This window comes from Rhopalosiphum padi, chromosome 3, assembly GCF_020882245.1.
Source record: "Rhopalosiphum padi isolate XX-2018 chromosome 3, ASM2088224v1, whole genome shotgun sequence".
Taxonomy (NCBI): domain Eukaryota; kingdom Metazoa; phylum Arthropoda; class Insecta; order Hemiptera; family Aphididae; genus Rhopalosiphum; species Rhopalosiphum padi.
Window position 1 is genome coordinate 33,687,560 of NC_083599.1, and position 23,330 is coordinate 33,710,889.

The following is a 23,330-nucleotide window of genomic DNA, read 5'->3' on the forward strand; positions in this document are numbered from 1 at the left end:
AGTTTTTTAAGCATTATTCAAATTAAAAACAGCTCATTTTTTACTAACTTTTAATTGATATATTTTAATTATGGTTAATTTATTCATTTAGAAAAATTATAAAGGCATTACTTCTATTACTATCTACAATATTACTCAAAGCTCAAAAGTTGTAACTATTAAAATTTAATTAAAATAATAAGCAACCAGGAGATAAGATAACTGCTAGGTTAATATTAATCTTGTGTGTTAACAAGTGTATGTAATTGACAGTTTGAGACATTGTTGAATATATCCAACCTACGTATTTTATAATGTGATGAATATGTCCAAATTGTATATTATTTAATTTATAATAAAGAAAAGTTTTGTGCAAACAGACAAATAATGTATAATACATATATTATCAGATTTAAATGGAATGTCATATTATTTCCAAGTGAAAATGTTAAAAAGACTAGATTCATTCTGATATATTTCAATATACGCAAAATATTATCAAAGATTAAAATTGTTAAGATAGATTTTTATAAAAGCATGACGTATAACATATTTTAAAGATATATTTTACAAAAACTTAAATAATATGCAATAGCATTATATTTTTAAATTCTGAGCGAAAAGATAAATATACCTATTGACTAATACGAAAATTACAAACTAAGTATTTTATAGTAAAAAATTTATAAAAAAATCAATTTTTATTGTCAAAATTTTAAAATATAATATTATATTCTTGATAAGTATTTCATAGTAAAACTAAAAAATCTAAAAAATAAACAAACATTAATTTTTATAAAAATTTGAAGTTCAAATTTGAACAAAATTACGTGTTTTAATAACGATGAATAAATTTGTTAATTATTTTGTTATAAATCAAAAACACCATTCGGGGAATTTAGAACTTATACATATTATATTATTATAAATTTTACTATACGTAATAACATTTTTATTTTATTTTATTTCATAATATTATATATTTACACTAAGAATCAACTTTTACTGTATTACGGTATTTACAGAATGATGTAATTACATTTTAAGTTATATAGTTGATATAATACATACTATAATAATAATAAAATTAAAAAAACATATCAACCTACTGGTCCTACTGAAACACTATAAGTAAAATAAATAATTTGAATAGCTATATCAAAAAACTTACCATAAAATATACTTAGTATTTAGTAATATATGCTCAATTGATCGTCTCATCTCAGAATCGTTTTTAATATACAATGATCAATCGTTGAATTCAAATTTAACACCGATAACCCACTCAACACCTAACATACAGCAAAGTGGTACCTACTTGCTTACCTTTTTTTTTTAAATAAACTTTATTAGTTGAAAAAAAGCTACAGTCAATCATTTTAAGGGCGGTTTCTGGTAGAAAATGTAATCTAATTTGTACTTCTGAGAAATCAACATTGAAAATTCCCAGAATTTTCCATAATAATCGAGAAAAATAAATAAAAAATTAAGATAAATTTGATTTTGTTCTTTTTATGTAACTCAAAAACGAATACAAAAACATAGATACTTGAATTTTTAACCAAATAGTATATCTTTTATATACATAATATTTAATAATATTTCTAAAATATTTTTACTTTTTTATGACCAGAATAATTTTTAAAAAAAATGTTCGTTGAATTATTAACGATATAAAATTTGTCTTTGAAAATGTAATACTAAGTTCTTCATATGCCAATTAAAAATGTTGAAAATGCATAACCACAATATTTATTTATAATCGTTGGATGTTAGAATTTTGATAAATTTTGAACACACCAATGTTTAAATTTAAAAAAATCCAAACCAATTATAGTTAGCATAAAAATTATTTAATATCCATATATATTAATATTACTATATTTTTTATTGTCGATATCAAAAATAATGATAAATATACCTAGTGATTGTTAAGTTTCAAGATATAACCATCACTCTTCATTTTACTATATTCAATTTTCAGATTATGTTTAATATTCATGTATATTTTATTTACTTTTTTCTATCTACTGAAATCAATAAAATAAACGTATAAACAATGTAACTAAAATAAAAACTAAAAATACAAATAAAATGTAGGTACAAAGTAATAACAATTTATTATTGTTTTATTCGAATATTTCATAATGACTTGATAATACGAACGAAATACAACTTGATTTAACCATATAGTTTTTGTACATTCGAAACAAACTACTAAGATATCCAACTTACCGGATCAATAAAAGAAACTTGGGAAAATATATATCTTTGCTTACTACTCCGAATTGTATTTTTTGTTTTACTAATATAATATGTATGTATATATATAAATTTACAGTTTAGTTAAGCTTTAATAAATTGAAAGGTTTGTTAAATATTAGAATACAACATGCTTGCAATTTACAAGGTTTATACCTGCGTACAAATACAAGTTTATTTCATATTAACTAGGTAGTATAATTACCATATAAGGTTTAAGACTTTTGTAGGCAGTAGAATTGTATGCGATTACAATTACAAGTTCAGAAACTTCAATATGCATTTATTACTTAATATACCTAATTTAAAATAATATCTTTACGTTATTAATAACATTAAAAATAATTAATATGGTCTTCTATATAAACATTTTAAGTTCGAATTTTGACGGAATTTGAAAATATTGAACATTATTTTTGATTTTAATTCATACAAAATTTTATTTTATATCGAAAATTTTTAATTTAATAAAATATTCCTCAAACATTTTTCTACCAATAATAAAATAAAATGTCTTTACCTACCCAAATGCACATTAATTTTTTATAAGTGTTTGACGTTAACATTTTTACGGAATTATTGGATATTTGTAAAATAACTATTTCTCCTAAATCAATTTTTGATATATTTTTAACTATAAATACTAAAAATTATCACACTACATATTTTGTATTATCATTTTCTACACATGACATAATATTTGTTTTTAATATTTCAATTCTTTTAGAGCTATTCATAGACGTTTAAAATTTTAATTTTTTTTTTTTTGAATGGCGGTAAAAAAAAATTCTTTAGATCAAAACACTTGAAAATTTAATACAAAGTTATCATAAGTTGATATTTTTAATATTTAAAGGAATTAAATATACATATTATACGCATATTTTATTTATAAACATTTAAAGTTCAAATTTTTACATAACTCGTCCAAATCATTACGGAAATTTTCAAATAATTATGTAGTAAATAATAAATAAAATTTTAAATTTTTATAGGTATAATATGTAATCAAACAATTTAAAAAAATTATTAATACTGTTATTTGTTATAGAAATTTTAAATTCAAATTTGAACAAAATTAGATATTTGAACTAAGAATAATAATCGTTTTTTGTAAGTAATGATTTATCATTGCATTCAAATTGAACACTGATCACAGTGACTTACTCCTCAATGACGAGTCTCACTCGCCATCTACTATACAGTAGAGCAGTGTTTCTCAACTGATGTTCCGCGGAACCTAAGGGTTCCGGTCAGCTGGTGTCAAGGGTTCCGTGAGAAATTTGGGAAAATATAAATTAATTAATAATATTTTTGATTTGAATTATGATTCTAACATAGAATCGCTCCAAAAATTATATGGGGGTTCCACAAAACGTTCAAGCTCCTGTAAAGGTTCCGTGAGTAAAAGAAGTTGGGAAACACTGCAGTAGAGTACTTACCTACTTTCCCCTTTTTTTTTATTAATTGTTACTACCGAAAAGATATATCTACCTTCACATTTATTGTTGTAAACACCAAAATAAATTACCCACAATTGATGTTAGAAATCCATGATGTTTAATAACATTTAAACTGATTGTATATGCATTATAATTTAATTATATTATACTATTATAATTATGCATGCCATAATATAATATCTATTTTATACGTTAAGTATACAATAATATATTTATAATCAAAACTAATAGATTATATAATTCTTGATACAAACATGTTTTATTTTTGCATTAAATCTTATAATACATCTTTTATAATGTATAAAATAACAATGTGTTCAACATGAATATATAATTAGTTCATAAACGGCCAATATGTATATTTTTTAATAAATACGCGATGAAATGAATAAAGTGAACACGGGTCAGAAAAAAATTAATTTCTAGCTCCGTTAAAGTATGACCAATTATGAACACATAATCTTTTATGGACTTGTGTACATGATTTTATTAGATAACCTTAAGCTCTATAATTGCAGCTTTAATAAATATAAATTCTATACGTGTTCTATTTATATAGAATATAGAATACATATAATAAATATTACAACTATGAATATATCTTTTTTTTAATTATTAGAGGTACACTGTAATTTTATTAGTCCAGTTAAAAATCGATAGTGTAGGTATCCGTTAAAAATAATTACGTAAAATTTATTGAAACGACTTAATATCGATTAGTAATTATTTTAAAACTCAAAAATATTTAGTCGGTGAACATAAAATAAAATTCAAATTGCTTATAGATATACTTAATTTTATTTCTACTTTTAAATAATCAAGTCGCAAATATAGCTGTTAATCCACATTTACAAAATATATAATTTTCATACGAATATACTTTATAATTTATGTTTGTTTAGATATTGGTATAACACCTATTATAAAGCAATAGCTCCATTTCCTGCAGTATGCGCGTCGTGCATAATATATTATTTATATATATAATATATTAATATATTACTATCTCCACTACATTCACGCGGTTTATACAACGGAACCAGCGTGCGCATGTCGTGCAACCATTATTATTATTATTATTACTATTATTATTAGTCTTGGAAAAATATTCATTTTAGATTAAAACACAGATATCATTTTCTGCATCACCCATGATATTATTTAATTAAAATGGGATTTTCATAAAAATGTATTCAAATACAAATATAATAATGTACAGAAATATTTTAACGATTTAAACTTCAAATATTTTTTTTTTTTTTTTTACTTCATTTGGATCCACGTATTTTTTCAACATTTGACGATCTTGATCACAAATGTAAAATATACATCATAATGATATGTTTTGTTGCATAAGAGTATGGGAATATAAACACATAATATTATAATATTATATTTACATGACTATACAATTGTTTTTAGTCTAAGGATAAATACCGTGGAAACACATGGTTTGCATGCACCAATGTTTAGGAATTTGGCGCCCTGTGGCAGTACAAAAACTAATCACCCACGACCCATCTCTTCAAAACAATAAATAAGAAAAAAAAATAAGAGAAAGAACCGATCGCGATGTGTTTAAATTCGAATTTTATTACTATGATAAATATATAATATATCCTAACCTATATTATAATACAAGTATAATATACCGTCTACATCTCAATAGCCGTACCGCCTGAGGCATGTGCAGTGTGCACTATAAAATCAGAGTACTCCTTCTAAGCATGCGCAGGACGCTTACTCCTGTTTGGATTCATATTGGATATTTCTACTAGTATTTTATATGCAATATATATTATAATATAAGAATGTCAAATAACTTATACTAGATAAACTAATAAGAAATACATATTATATGTACTTGAGAATGGATACGAATAACATTTGTAGTACGTATTACTGGTGGTGAAGTGCACATTATTATAAAATTAATAAAATTAATAATGTATATTAAATATTTATTATATTATAAACTAGCATGTGAAACTAAACCAAGTCAATGATTAATGCCGAAGAACATCTTGCGATGCGAAATCATTATATAAAAAAACTCATCAAGCATCGAATGTTTAATCATTTTATTCAATTTGAGAAGTGAGCACATTAGTACACGCGGTTTACACTAGTTTTCACGCGACAGGCGATCAAAAGAGAGAGAAAACTAATTTTTCAAATCAGACCAATAATTGTGGCAGTTGAGAATATATAGTTGTTTTTTTAAGCAACACTGAACAAAAATAATCATATTACAAGCTGAATACACATATAAAATATAGAGTGAGCTGAGGTTAAGAGTAAAACAAAATCGTACATCTGTTGTGTTAAAAATGCAGTATATTAATTACATAGGTATTAGGTACTAGGTAGTTGTATTATAGCATTATAGCACAATCAAATACATATACTACATTTAAAACTTAATAACTGGCAATTGAAAATTGTATCGAAACAATAATAAACTATCTATATTGTATCATGAATAGGAAATAACAAATAAGTAAATAATTAATACCTATAAATATACTAGTCATCCCCACACTTATTATTTCCATCTTACTAACATATAGTATACCAATATTTAGATCCAGCAGTTCAAATTTTGTGTTATTAATTTAAATATTAGGTTGAATTGATCTATTATCAGGCTTAAAGGTAAGAAAATATTCTGTGTTATAACAGTAGTAAAAATGCATTGCAATATCTGTAATTCAGAAATACCATATCTTATTGTAGAGTAAAATTTAAGAAAAATTCACATTCCACAAACACAAAGCATAATATTATATTTTATGTATGATAATTTTGCTTTTAAAGGTCGTATATAATATCTAGATATTATTATATATTTATTTTGTGATAGTTATTTTACTTTTATATTATCTTTATGATAATAAAGTATATAAAAAGTTCTTGAAGCATAAAAACTAAAATAGTAAACATACTATGATACTATTTTACAATTTTATCAATTTTATAATTTCCTAATGAAAGTAACTTAAATCTATTTTCAAGTCATTTAATATGTATTTAAAATATTAAACTGTTACCTGAGCATAATGTAACTCCAACCAATAAAGATGCGATCCACGCAGTTGCCCCTTTACTTTCTTTAAAAACGTCTAAGAATTCTGTGTATAGAACGCCAAACGAATAAGTGACTCCATCAGCTAAAAAAAATTAAATGGATAACATCAATTATTATTATTTATTAGGTACCTTCTTTTTTTGATTATTTGTTTTTTAATAACTGTTTCCAACAACAATAATTTACATTTGTAACTTTATGAAAACAATCATTTGAAATCAAAAATCAAAATCATTAATAAAATGTTAGTGTTTTTAAATTTAATACATAACATGTAATTTATTTTATCATTGTTATTATTCTTTGTTACTAAAAATGGTTTTAGACTTAATTTAGAGATTTGTTGTTTAAAAACAAATGTATTATCATTTATCACAATATAATAGTAAACATGAAAAATCGTTTGATTTCACTTATGTAATATAAAAAAAAATATCAGAAAGATGCCTAACTGTTTTTTTTAGTAAAAAGTTAATTTTTTATGTTATGCTATAAATAATTACAAAAAATAAAATATTAATAGGCAGTATTATTTAATAATTCTATAATTTGTTGTTATACAAGAATTATAGTTATTTACAAAATAGAATATCAATTATTTCCAGTACATTTTCTAACAAAAAAAAAATAATAATTTATTTTATAAAAATATGTAATTACTCAAATCTAATTTAATTACACTACTTGCAATTGTCTGAAGAATATAAGCCATTACTTATTATTTATTACTATTTCTTATTAGCAGGATACAGGTCTTAAAGCATTAGTTTATTTTTTAGCTAGATATAAAATATAACAGACTGCTATCTCAATTTCAGTCATGTTACTTCAAGTTATATTCAAGTTACTTTAAGTTATGCACTTTCAAATATCAAGTTTTTAAGTGCTTAATTTAGATTGTTTTTGCAATTTTTAATTTTATACTAGTATGTTTTTTAAAAATATGAATTTAAATCTAATTTTTAGGAGTTTAAAGTGGTGGCTATTTTTTTATGATATGATTCTTTTAATTGTTCTCTTTTTTAAAGTGTAGTTATTTTATAGTGATTTCTAAGCGCTTACTTAAACTATTTTAGATGTTTTAAACACCAAACCCTACTCATTAATTATTAGTTATTACTTATTAAAAACATACAGTAAAATTAATAATTTTAAAATATAATAAATTTATATGTATTTTTAGATTCTAAGTAGAGCAGGAAATATCAATATATAGGTACTTTATAATAATAAACTTAATAATATACTTTCCAACCTTTTATGAAATAGTATAAGTGATTAATATTTCATGTACATTGAACCTAATCCGTTATAATAATAATAATTATGAGTAAATAATATAAGTCCATCATGAAATTTATAGAAGCTAGAACAGAAGAGGCTTGCATTTTTCTTTCAATCATACAATTATTTTCAATAAGAACATAAATAATGTATTATTAATAAAATAGTTAATAATGATGTACCAATTTAAAATTTAACCTACCAAAATCAAAAAGTATTTGATACTTAATAATATTTCTTTATAGTTATAGTTTCTTAATAGTTATTTTATTAAGGCAAAATAATATTATTATTAACAACAAAAATTATACGTCCACGACTTTAATAGTAAATACTCAATATTTATACATTGCATTGTTAATGAATACATTTATTATAGAGATATTAAAATCAACCAATTTGAATTTTTATTATTGAAGACTAGTTTCCATCTAGATATTAATATACTAAGAATTAATGTTAATGTTAATTTAATTTAAAATTGTTTTCAACAGTAGGTATTAGAAAGAAAACTGCAATTATAAGTTTAAGTACCACTTAAGATAAAATATTTAAATATTAAAATTAATTTGATTTATTAGCAATCTGAAATAAGAATTCTTTAAAAAAATATGTAATTTAATATTTATATTTTAGCATACAGTATACACTAAAATATAGATACTGTATAAATTGATAAATTAGTACAGCCAAGTACTTTATTTTACATAGAATCTGTAATAAATAAATTTCATAAGATCTTACCTATATCAACTACCAAGCATATATCTATTGCCTGCCTTAAATATTTTATTTAGAAAATTATTAAGTATACATCAATTACAATCTAAATAATTAAGATTCTGAAGTATTACACAATTAATTGTATGTCATTAATGTAATACCTAATTGTGTTAATATCTTTTTAAATGTTTCTTTTACTGGCTATCATATTTAGATAAATAAATAATTTGAAGTAGCATAGTGGAATAGTAGAATAGTATAAATAAAAATTTCAAATGAATTAATCTAAAAATAAATGAATAAATAAATAATATAATAATTTAAACCGTTAAAAATGTATTAGTTTGTAAAAACATCTACCTATGCAATTTTAAACAATCAAAATGTATAATTATAATTTATGTTTTAATCATCAACTATAACCAAGTGTATTAAATAATAGCTATATTAGTTAATTTGTACAAGATAACAAACAAAATGACTTAGTATATAAAAATAAAAATAACGGCTATAAATAGTCTATTTTAATAATACCTATGAAAAATACAATAAGATTTGATTATATGCAAATCTATTCTGGGTTAATCAATAATTATTACTTTATCAGTTTTGCCATAATAATCATAATATTTCATTTTTGTACATTGTAAATTTTTAACTTTAAAATTAGCAGTTTTAAAAATACCGTCTAACAGGAAGGATGTATAATGATTTTCAAAAGTCAATAAATCACTGTTTTAAACAAAATTCAATTTAAATTTTTTCTAACAATTTTTTATTTACATGATCCCATTTTGTTATTGCATAAAAGCTTTAATTAAAAGTGAAAAATATCTAAGGCCTAAGTGATGACCTTTTAAAGCTTTGGCTAACCTATAACCTAAGCCGTCTTTTTGCAATTCCTGGCATAAATGAGGTGAAAAGTTGTCTTATGCACTTGTTTACCATTTTGATTAGAATAACATTAAATTATTTTGTGATTGCTCGCAAAAGGTCCTTAAGAGAATGATTTTCAATAGAAGCTTTTACTTTTATGTCTCCCCTTAAGAATTTATCATAGGAAGACAAATCTCAGAATATTTTTATGCAATGAAATTATGCACCCAGAAAATCTGGCTAGAATACAATGTCCACAGCACCGAGGTTACTGAAAATTATCTACGGAATGCATTTTACCCATTTCAAAAATATTAGTCCACCCCGCACACTACTTTTCTATACTCATTTAAAAATTTAAAATATCTTTTATTCCTGGTATAGCTTGTAGTATGAAATATTGATTAAATAATACTATTACTGTTCCTGTTTAATGATAATTAAAAATAGCGTATTTAAATAATTTAATAATGAATATGACTAATGAGTTTGTCAACTGTCATAAATCTTTCATTTGAGTAATTTATGTAAACCATTCGCTTATTTAATAAGAAATATTCACTCTGCTAATAAAAGTCATCGGTAGTACATTTTACAAAGAGAATTTTGATAATACTTTGTACTTTAAAATTGTTTGAACTTTGAACATAAGCTGTTGCTTATTTATTAGAATTATGTTCAATAAATTTAAGTCTCACATAAGATAGCTACTTTATATGTCATAGCAAAAAACAAAACTTGAGGTTTAAAAAAGTTATAATAAGGGTTCAAATTTTTATGAAAAAAATACTACAGCTTTTCATAAATAGATGTATATACATTTAAATAAAAATCTAGCACTTAGTACTCATTATTTGTGTAATTGTATACTTAGTTAATAAAAAATCTTTCAATAACATTTTATTTATGTAAAATAATGACAATAAAGTACATAGAATGTGTAAAACTGTAAACATTAATTTATTTTTGAGTAACCTACCAAATAAATAACTTTGCATTAAATCACATTTTATTTAAATGAAATAATTTAAGAATATGGAAAATTAAAAACTAAAATATTATAATTTATAAATTATAAATAAATAATATGTCATACCACATAGGTTAGGTTAATAATCATAATCCAGTAGTTCACTTATTTTTTAGCACATTTGGTTTTAAGTTTCTAACTTATTCTCAACTTAAAATATTTTAAAACACTGATAAATTTATTATAAATCATAATTTTAATAAATATTAAATTATAAATCAAACTACTGATATCACAAAATAAATAATTGCTAAATTTATAAGATAGAAAATATTTTATGGCTTATAAGGTAATTTAAATAATTGGTGCTTGCACAATATCTATGCATCAATTATCTTATAACTAAACTCATGTAAATAAATATTAATTAGTTTAATTCATATACCTAATATTAATCAATCATTACTTGCCATTATTAGTTATTATTCATATATTATGCAAATATGTATACATAAATACATACACATTTATAGATTCTTTTTTTTAAGTTACTTTCTTATCTATTCTACATAACTGTCAAGACGTTCTTGATTAGAATTTAATGATACCGACCTATGAGGTCTAATATTATCATACTTAAATTTAATCTCAGAAACTGTCATTACACAATAACCAAGCATTTCTATTTAATAAATCTAATAAATACATTTTTAAATAAATCAGAACGTATTCAAAGACAAATATTATCATATTTATATTTATTAATAATTATTATTTTAACTCGTAAAATATTAATTTTATGATAAAAATTGACCTACAATGTACTCGTTAGTGGAAATTAGCAAGATAAACCCAAACTATTAGATAAAATATTTAAATAATTTTAAAACAATAAAATATTATAACAAAAATGAACATAGACAATCGGTAAATTCTATGTCAACCCGTATTCTTTTATTTTTTAAATATATAGATAAATTATAGGTTAAGTTCAGAAATAGAAAATAAACAACACCAGGTACCTAATACACCATACAACCCATACAATCACAGTTATTAACATAAATATTACAATGTAAGACATTGCACTGAAATCATATCAAAATTATTAGTTACAGGAATAATAGTTTGAACTATGACAAGTGCAAATAGAAATTTACATTCTATTAATTTTCAAAAATATATGCTGAAGCAGAATATTTTTTTATATCCCATTAATACACTATGGTTTTCATGTGAATAATATATAAATACATGTTATACTAATTTCACATTTACTTTAACTTTTGGTATTATTATGTATTACATATAATACTCAATACAATATAACCAAGACATAATTAACATGATGGAACATAATTTTAAAATTATTTATTTTCAAAAACATACATTTAGGTAAAAGACAAGTTTATTATTTTTAAACTAATTTGATTTTTGAAATGATCTAATAGTAATCTAACTATTCATAGATATTATGCTCAGATTATTATTAGCATTCAATAAATTTAAATCAATATGAATAATATAAGTTGAATCATTTTTTTTCATACAAAATGATACAATAAATGGACTAATTAAAAATGAGATTTACCAATATTTAGAAAAATAAATTCTTAAATATTTATTAAAAGTATTTTTAACTATATCTATTCACTAATACATATATACATAGGAAAGAAATTTTAATTTCTGATGTACTTAATTTTTAAAAATCATTAAAATCTGATTGCTTATCCAATAACACTAAAATAAATAGAAACCTTACAGTAGGTTTATGAATTGGAAACAGACCAAGTATATAAACACACAATTCATAACGGTCTTCATCGATAACATCCATATTTAAAAATTAGGCTATGACATAATATTTTAAACTCTAATTAAAACAATGTTTACTTTTATCATATATATTTTTTAGCAACTAAAATTATATTTAAAAATTCAAAACTTCATACAGGCATTTAAAAAAAAAAATTGTTTCCTATAATTTTATGTTTCAAACGTTTTTAAATTCTCAAAACTAATAAAATAAAGGATGGCTAATCATATTGTATCTTTGTTGTATAATGTGTAAATATAACAAATACTTTTAAAACATTGAAAACTAACATTAGGTATAAGCCTGAAAAATCTGATAATTTTACTCCAACAAGATTGAACAAAAATATAGTATACATTAAGCACACATTAAAACGAATGTAGGATATTATAATATAAAAAAAAAAAAATGTGATCAACACAGTGGCTTTGTGCCAAAAGGCATCGCGAGTATAAAATTAATGAGAATTAGGAGTCTAAAATAGAATATAAAATGTAAACATATTAAATATATTATAATAAAATCACGCGTGTTGATTTTTTTTACGAATTTATTTCTGTCAGTAAAATGATCCATTATTATTATTATTATTATTATTATTGTAATTTGTTAAGAATACCTAAAAAAATTACTCACTGACGACGTGTATCATGAACGATCCGAACACGACAAACCAGCCCCAACCACCGTCCGGGGGTCGTTTACTGATTACCGGCACCGACGGCGTCTTCTTCTCCGGAGGGTTCTTGGACCGCATTTTGTTTGCCATGGCCTCGTGTGGGAAATGAAGGGTATATTTTCTTCTCAATAAAATCGGAAACGAACCGTCAACGAAATCGTGTGGTCAGACGTGAACGGTAGTGCAATGGTGTGCTCGTACGTACCATTTACTCGAGTGCACGAAAGGCAGAACCGTGGTCCGTAACCATTTGAAACGTTTTTGAATAGACCTTATAACCTGTCATCGTGAAAAAAATAAAATAATAAAATAATTCATTAGACGTGCGAGATCCAATATTACAATCGTTATGGATTAAATATTTTTTTAAATGAAAAAAAATAATCTCCGAAACCGTTTACCGGTACGTTACAATTTGGGGGGAAAAAATAATTAAAAACGTGTATACTACATACGCGGCGGAAGCAACAGCAGCAATGAAGACGGCGGCAGCGAGAAGACGTCTGAACCAGAGCGGACCACGAGCCGGCCGATCAAACGCAAGACTGATCGAAGGAACGGATCGGGTTTGAACTAATATTACGAAAACGCATCAGTGGCCCTACCATCATTATTGTTCTACTACTACTACTGCTGCTTTTCATTCCGTTATCGCAGACAATCGACGACCATGTGACCGCGCCGCCGATTTCGACGTTACTGCTGCGCAACGCCCTGCCGATGCGAAACGGTCCCCGCACCGTTTGTATTATTATTATTATTATTATACCGCGTCCGACCGTCCGTGGATCGATCGTTGACGAAATTCTCGTGCTGATTTCGTCTCTCACTCTATCCCTTCTACCCAAACGTTTGTCTAATAAGCGCGGACGTCACGACATCGTTCATGTCGATCATCTCTTTCTCCGCAACGTGACTTTCTCAACGCGTTTGATTTGCCGACTTGAGACTGTGAGTTTCAACGCGTTTCCTGCTTTTGGATGCCATACGAACAAGAATCATATCTCGTCTATAGAACGATTATCCGAGTAAAGTTCTTGAAATTTCGCGGCGCGCCAGCAAATAGTATAAAAATGTTTGTTATATTTACCGAACATCATTTCAAACACTATAGGTACATCGGTACATGCACCGGACATTATTCTAACAAACACCTGTTATACACTTATACACTACATAGTACATGGTACACGGCAAAACAGCAAGAAAATAAGTGATAACGCCACGTAGTACTATCGATGGTGGGTAACACCGATTGTCCGTTTTAATTTTTTGCTATCGATTAATTACTATTCGATTATAAAATATTTAATAACAGGGTCTAGAAGTATTATACTTAATATATTTTACCAATACGGCAATACCATAAATAAAAAAATGAACTATTTTTAAAAGCACATAAAATGAAGTACCTACTAAGTAGTAATATAATATATATTAAACATTTTTATACTATTAGTTTATGTAGATACATTTTAAAATTTTTATCAGTACACTCAAAATTCGAATAATTTAATAGTAAAGTTAGGAAACAATAATATAATTATTGTTCATATTAAAATAAATGTAAATATATGGATATATTTTATTACACATGACCATATCATACACGCAAATAGATCCAACGTTTTAATAATTTGTTTAGAAATATAATAACGATGAGATTGTTTTATCTAGAAAAAATAATTCGTTTTATAATTAGTTAATTAAAATAACCATATATCTCTTTTATAGCTGTCATTCATTTTATTAAAACTGCTTGTCAATATTATTCGACACATTTCAGTATTCTATCATATTGTGCAGTAAAATAATATAATTTGCATGAAACTTAATTATAAATTTACACACATTTTTGTAAAAAAAAATCAAAAAGTTAATTAATGTAGGACAGTTACGAGTTCTCCGTATCAAAAATGGGTATTAAAAACTTTTAATTTTCCCGTCCTGGTTGAGCTTAATATACATCACTGCCCACTGGTTCTATATAAGTTCAAACTGAAGTTATACCATAATATGTCTATATACTTTAATACTTACAACTTACTCATTACTATGTTTACTCATAAGTCATAGTTAGTATATAATATATATTATAGAGCCGCGAACATGAATAAAGTAAAAATTCTTCGATTTTCAAATTAGGGATGTTTTCAGGTACCATGGTAAATTGGATAATTAGTATACTTCGGGGAGTAAAAAGTATAACATTTCTAAAAGTAACGTTTATAATCGGGGAAAAAATAACGAATACGAGAATATTTACGCAAATCCAGTTTTCGATGTAATCGATTTTGTTGTTTTGGTGTAACCGGAAAATGAATAACCGTAGATACTTAAAATTTTCACAAAATGTGTAATATGTATTATCATTTTGTATTTACGAAAAGTAGTCAAAGATTTTGCCTACTTTTGTCTTTTGAGCTATGTTTATAGAAATTAAAACATTAAAAAAAAACATGTACAGTGTCCCAAAAAGAATGCTTTTTTAAATTAACTAAAAAATAATATCATTGGATTGTCCTCCCCTAGCTTGCTGACAGGTCGAAGTGCGACCAAGAAAATTAATAATACCTCTCAGTTCTCTCTGATGAGTTTCACGAGGACGCCTTAAACTAACCGGGACTTTTGAGATCAACAGTTGTCAGTTGAACCAGTTTTCTCAAATTTTTCATTATCTGACGAATCGATGACATTTTAGGAGCAACTTCCCGTCCCACTGTCCCGCAGTAAGATACGAAGTTGTCGCACAGTTTCCGCACCACTTTCGTAATAACGAATCTATATAAACTAATCTATAGATTGGTAAAAGGTCAACACACGTATTTCAATTGATATTCGGTCTATGGTGATAAAAACTGATTACACAACAATAAACCGAAATGATAGTTAATTTACAAAAAATGATGAAAACAATGTTGTAAGCATAAAAACGAAAAAATGGCAACCGATTTAAAAAAAAAAGCATTCTTTTTGAAACTCCCTGTATAATATACATCGTATAATATATAAGTATAATATTATATTGTCTATAATCATCGTTCGTATCTGAGTTTTATTGCTGGGTTATTTCTATATTCACGTTTTTTTTCATGTCATTTTTATAATATTACGCACTACATATGCTTATTGTAAACTCCATTACAGATTGTATATATTCCAATAAATGTTTTAAAAAAAAATGTTTAGGGATATAGACATGAGCAATTACATTTTTTAAATTTATTTTCTAGAAAAGTTAATGAGAACCTAATTTAACCTAATCTCGGTGAGTAAAAATGCTTGAAAATGTAATACAAGGTTCTTCATAAGCCATCTAAAAATTAAAAAATACTGAAAATTATATTTATAGTCACAATATTTTTTTATACGTGTTTAAAGTTAAAATTTTGATAAAATTTTTATTTTTATACCTAAGATTTGAAAGTTTAATACAAAATTCTAAATGACTTTTCAACCAAGAAAAAAAAATTACTAGAAAGCCAAATAAATTTTTTTGAGGATTTGAAGTTCAAATTTTTACGACATTGGATATTCACCCATCATAAAATGATTATTCCTTCACAACTGTTTTTGATATTTTTTTTTTGCATTTAAAAAAATTAATAGTAGATATACTTAAAATGTTCACCAAATGTTTATATTTTAATTTTCAATATATCAAATTATCAAATTTTTAAACATGTACTCTTTTCGATCTATTTATAGGCATGAACAATTGTCATTAGTTTTTTTTTTCTATTAATGTTGATAAAAAATTATTTGTTGGGTCAACATTTTTTTTAAATTTAATTCAAGATTCCCCATAAGTTGTTCTTACAATTGTATAAAATATTAAAATTATCGATATAAGAATATAATAATTCCAATAATGTAACTCTAAACATAATAATCATATAGATTTAGATAAATAATTTAAACGAAATAAAGATAATGTACCAGAGTAAGTAATTTGGTACCTATACATTGGTTTGTCTTAAATTTATAATATATTCTATGTTATAATTAATAATATTATTATGAATAGGGAATTAAATTACATTTTAATAATATTTTAACATTATATTTTTTTTTTTTTTTTTAACATTTATTTGAATATATACAATCTGTAATAATGGTTACAATAAGCATATGGGCTGAAATTACAATTGTTGTGAATGCGTGAGTTAACATTATATAAGTGCATTTGTAATTCATATGATTATTATAGTACGATATAGATTATAGATACGTAAACTTGCACCTGCTGCCACTTGATCCGAAATCGCATTAGGTATTCGTTTGAAATGGCCTGTCAGCAAACTTTGATCGAGAAAATCTACGCGTGGACCTGTTTGTGATTGCTCAATGCTCATAGTATTGTGTATATATATATATTATTATAGTTAACGATTGTGCTTAAACTTTAAAAACACTGTGCACAATACGTTGGCACTATACTTTTAGCCTTTAGGAAATTTCATGCCGCCAATGGTTGTTGAAAAAAATATATAACTACATAATGTAGTCTACATTACATAATAGGTACGAGTATAAATAGATTGCAATTTATTTTCTATGGATCGATATAATATACCGGCTTGTTTTACCCTTGTTTCTAACCATATAATTCCGAAAACAGGTTCAAATTGATTATAATTTTATTCAGATCGATCAGTCCACTTTTAACACTGTAATATACAATTATACACTTTGGCAATTTGAAATGTCTAAAAAAAAATCAACCAATTTTTAAAGCTATGTAAACTGGTGTAAATCATCATAAAGTCTCAAGAAAAATATTATTTCAAAACTGCAACCTGCAATAATTCAAAACAATTGCGTTATTCAAATTGCCTGATCATCGATGAATATACGATATGATGTTAAACTTGTTAAAGTATCAGTATAATGTCACATATAATTATATAAACTAATAAAGTGCGTATATTTACTTTAACTATATTTTGACTGGATATTCAAAGAGTTTTGTACACCATTTTTTAATAATTATTGTTATTACTAGATGTCTAGACAGAAGCTGAACTTTTTCGAACGAAAAAATTTAGAATTGCGTTATAATTTATTGTTATCTATTCAAATTACGAATCAACAATCAATTCACAATCATAATGCCATAATATGTCTCGGAAATGAACAAGGCAGGGAACCGCGAGAACAAAACAATTTTTCTTAGAGACAACTATAATATATTATAAAGGTACTACCTATATAAGGAGTAGTCTTTTTAAATTTTGATTTATATAAAAACTAAAAATTATTGGTTGATATTATAGTTATGACTTTATGAGTATAGGGTGGTAATAAGAATTAAGATTAAGATTTGCCTGTATATGGCTGTATCCATCAAAGCATAATATATTATGTTTGATAAGATTAATTGTTTAAATCGGACGTGATGACAATACACTCAATACAGAGACGATATAGATAGGTACATATAAGTGTTGTAGGAAAGGAGATGGTTCAAGTTCTCCTTTTTTTATAACGGATAAAATACCTACTCACTTCTGCCATGATTGCTTTTTACTCCATCATAGTGACAATATAATGGATTTATATACAGAATAAATTAGTGCAGGCGTAACTAAAAAAGACATTTGGGTGTTTGCCATTTGGACGCCTTATTGAGAGGTATTGAAGTAAAACGTTGTCATTGTTAGGTATATTAAATAATTGAAAGTCAAAATATAACTTGATTTATAACTGATTTATTGTTATATACATAATATATATTTATAATATATACAAAATAGTTACTATATTGTATATATAGTGTGTTCTTATTTGTTTCTGCCTATAAGCATATATTACGTTTACGTATACCTATATATAAAATTAGTGTGAACATTTTATGAAATTTTCAATACATAAATTTAAAATAAAATTTTTAATAAACTTTATTTTTATATAAATACATTATTTGTCAATAGTAATTGTTTTTCTTTAATATTATTAAATTATTTAAAATGTTTTAAAAAATATTTACAATAATGTTTAAATAATACAATATTGTACAGAAATATAAAATACTTATGCTACGATAAAATTATACACAGCCATATAGATAATGTAATATATCTATCGACTACCACAGCACTCAATGTCTCAATGTATTAATATACTTACTAATATTTGTGTTAAAAAAAAATTAATGTTTCCCATAAAATATTTCAAACTTTAAAACTTTATTATATTATAATAGAGATACTACTCTATAACTTTAAAATCTACAATAGGCATACCGTATATACGTTCCAGACGATCTGAAATGTTCAAAGTTTATGGCATAACATATTAATTATTTGTATATTTAAAATTAAATAAATATTATAATACCTAGTGTTTTTTACTATAAAATTAAATCTGCTAATTTGATAATATTAATCGGGAGATTAACGTGTGAGTTTTTTATGATAATATACTCAATGAATAATTAAAATAGAATTAACATTAACAATTGTTAATTGTTATTAATAATGATATCATAATACGCGCCCAACCCTATTGTGTTTTTTTTTATAAAATTTCTAAAAAATATCATATTACTCCTGAATCAAACTGAGCAATAGACATAATATAGTTGTTAACAGCTATAAAACTATTATTGACAATGATTAATATTTTGATTGATGACTGAATATAGCGCAGTCGTATCACATAATACATCACAAGAATGTCATTAATGTTTCTTAGAAATGCATTATATATAGTAGGTATGTATATGTAATAAAAATAATACTAAAATAATAATAATCAAATAATGATTACTAGGTATTCATAATTTTAATAATATTTTTTTTTAGTGTAAATTTAGATTCACAAATAAAGTTTAATCCATCTATACAAATGTTTACAGAATTTTATTAAAAATATCATTGAGAATTATAGCTATTTTAAAATTCAAATTATAAAAATATTGCGAATAAATATTTAAACTTTGCAAAGGATATCAATAATTATTTAAATTTAAAATATTTAATTATTAATATCATAAATAATATTTAAAACTAAACACAATTTGATCATAGAATATTGTTGACAACTTTGAACTTATTTTACCAACATTTATAATACATTTAAGGCGTATAAAATGATTTTCATCAAAAATACTACATATAATATTACCTTAATAGCAGACCACAACAAGTTGAATATAAGTAAATTAAAAACTCCTTGTAAACTAATAACAATAACAGTACCCAACAGCTAGTTTATCAAAAAGTTTAGTAAACAAATTATAATAAAAACGATGTCTGCGACCCAATTCAAACTTATTGTGACCTCAGATGTGGTTGAAACCCCATAATTAAAAAATGCTTATTTAAAATATACTTTAATATAATGTGTACGAAGTAAAATATTTAAAAATAATAACTAGTGAATCCTGTGAAATGTGAATTAGCAGGGATCGTTTCACATAATATTTAAAAGATAGATAGGTAAGCTCTGGTGCATATTTTATATGTCAAAATAAATTAAAAATTTTCGTTATTTTAAGATATGTTATCAAAATTAGTGATTCAAATGCTTATAAAAATAAATAATGCTTACACATTTTAAATATTTTTAATATCCATCATGAAAACAATTTATTTGGAATCTCACCGTACCTATTACATTTTTAAGCTTTTTGACCGAGCAAAAAATAATGAAATTGAAAATGTCTATGAATAACTTAAAAGGAGTCAAAATATTATGCACAGAAAATGATCATACGAAAATTTGGTAAAAATTTTAATATTCTACGGTTATTTTAGTTCAAATTCCACCAAAATCACAAAATAAATTTTTTCAATAACTGGTTTTGTGTAAAAATTTTAATTTTTCATTAATTTATTTTTTTCTACAATAATTTTGAAAAACTATTGGAATTTTTAATTTTAATCTTTTTTAAGAACAAAGTGAATGCAATTTTCTATCAGAACCACCTTCAACGTTGAACATCAAAGCATTTTTTTCGACTACTATTCATGCATATAGACATAAAAAACACATGTCATTTTATTATAAATGAAATACATTCATCGCTCTGCTCAGAATCTAAAATTTATAAAATATTAGTTAAACTGTTTTTTAATATATTGTAATAAATTAATTTAAACATTTTAAACATATTGTCACATGCCTACAGGCAATAGAACTTACGTTGATGCATGATGACAGTCCAGTCTGAGGTTTTAGTTTTTAGTATACAGCTGTCAGCTATATATACTTATTAGGTAATAGGTTTGTATCTAATTTTTAGTATTTTTTTTTTTTTTTAGATTATATAATCTTTTTAGTTTGGTTTGACCAACTATCTATAGATACTCTATTAATTTTTTTATTTATACCAGTTTACCTGCTGTGTACTTGAGAAATTTTTATACTGTCAGTGGTTTCCCGTTACTTTCTGGGGAGTCTCTCTTTTCTATACAGTAGCCTGTTGGCTGTTACCGACTGGACCGACTGAGAAAGACAAGCAGACCGACCGTGGCCGGATTCCAACCGGTGACAATATGCGTTGAAATTATTGTCACCTTATTCCACTCGATTACTCCGTACATTTAGTATAAATGTTTTTCATTTAGGTATTATTCTAGTTTATGCTTATTAACTCGTATTTCAAGCAATACAACTTTAAACAATTTATATTTTCATCTGTTTTAATAATATGATATTCTCAACATTTATTTTAATAATTTATAATAGGTATTGACTAATAAAATTGTATTAATAATATTATTAAGCGTTGAATGTAAAAATATGTAATGGTAATTGTATTTAAAATGTATAGATATTAGATATGAGTATTAAGAAAATTAAGATTTAATTATATGTAATAACTAATAATTAAAGCTTTATAACCAACGTCAGTCTGTTTGTGAATAATATTTTAATTATATACTTTGTCATCTGTTTTAGATTATTAAATGTAAATAAATAGATTCTAAATATAGTTAGTTTAAAAGATGCTATAGTGGTTATACCCATTTAAGTAATTTAAGATGACACAATTTTTTGTCTAAGCTTATTTTTATGTGAATTATAAATATTATGAATATTAATTATAAAAATAAGTCAATCGATCTGGTATTCCCTACAACAAAACCATTGTAAATAGTCAATTTTTTAAGATTTACCTCGTATTACCTCGTAAAGTAGGTATCTAAATAGAAAATTTTGAATTTCTTTTAACTACAAAAGAGTATTTTTATAGTTATTCAACTATATAGCTATGACGTCTAACAAGTAACAAGTGTTGGAAAATCACTTGGATGATGAAACAAATATTAATTACGATTTTTTAGCATTCTTTTATCTCATATATTCATAATTATTTGTGCATATAATTACCATCAATTATAATGTATAGCTAGATAGGCAACAGTTACCGATATCATATTGAATATTCAATACAAATATTGCAATACAGCAATTTAGCTTAATATATAATACGAGTATGTAGCGTAGAGTATTATTGAATTTAAAAATTACTAACTCTTAATCTATACTCAATGAAAGTATTGCATTCAAATATTCAATATTTTATAATGCCATAATAATAAAAAGATAGAACTGAAGGTCATATTATTAAATAAATATTGTTATCTCAAACCATTACATTTTTAACAATTTAATACTGGAGTTCGTGAGGCATAATTATTATAAATGGGTATGACTTATATATTATATATTTAATCTGTATAGTAATTGGAAAGTGTGCGAGTGTGTGTTTTCGTATTACTGATTCATATTTTATTCATTTATTCTACAAGCCGTTTGTATTTATTATTAAATATTGAGGCATCTCAGTATATTCTGTAAAAAATACTAAAATAAATAGGTATATAAATGTATACTTGAGTGGCCATAGGATGTGCTTCAAGTTTTTTTTATGTGTAAATCAGTCGTAAAAGATTTTTTTTAGTATAAATTTATTATTTGTTAAAAATTATTTCATCTTTATTAACAATATAATAATTTTTTTCTAAACATATGGTATTGTTTAATAAGATGTCCACAAAAAATGTCTGATAAAAATGTAAACAATATATACCTAATATATTCATAAAGTCAGCATATTAAAAAAATATATTTATTGTAGATTATTTTATTTATATATTTCAGGTAAAATTAAACATGATTTTCAATACAATTCTATGGTAAAAAAAAATACCTACGAGATGTTTGGGACGTTATAT

The 23,330-nt window shown here is 24.3% G+C and overlaps 1 protein-coding gene across 1 annotated transcript in view; it reads right to left on the reverse strand.

Annotated features, from left to right (window-relative positions):
• Positions 1-13,834, reverse strand: part of LOC132924140 (monocarboxylate transporter 12-like) — a 57,109-nt gene extending 43,275 nt beyond the window's left edge. Inside the window, exons 1-3 of the mRNA XM_060988263.1 lie at positions 13,599-13,834; positions 13,101-13,422; positions 6,755-6,874 (exon numbers count right to left, since the gene is read on the reverse strand). Coding sequence (XP_060844246.1) covers positions 6,755-6,874; positions 13,101-13,233 — 253 coding nt within the window. The 5' untranslated portion in view covers positions 13,234-13,422; positions 13,599-13,834. The remainder of the gene's footprint in view (positions 1-6,754; positions 6,875-13,100; positions 13,423-13,598) is intronic.
• Between the last annotated feature and the right edge of the window lie 9,496 nt (positions 13,835-23,330).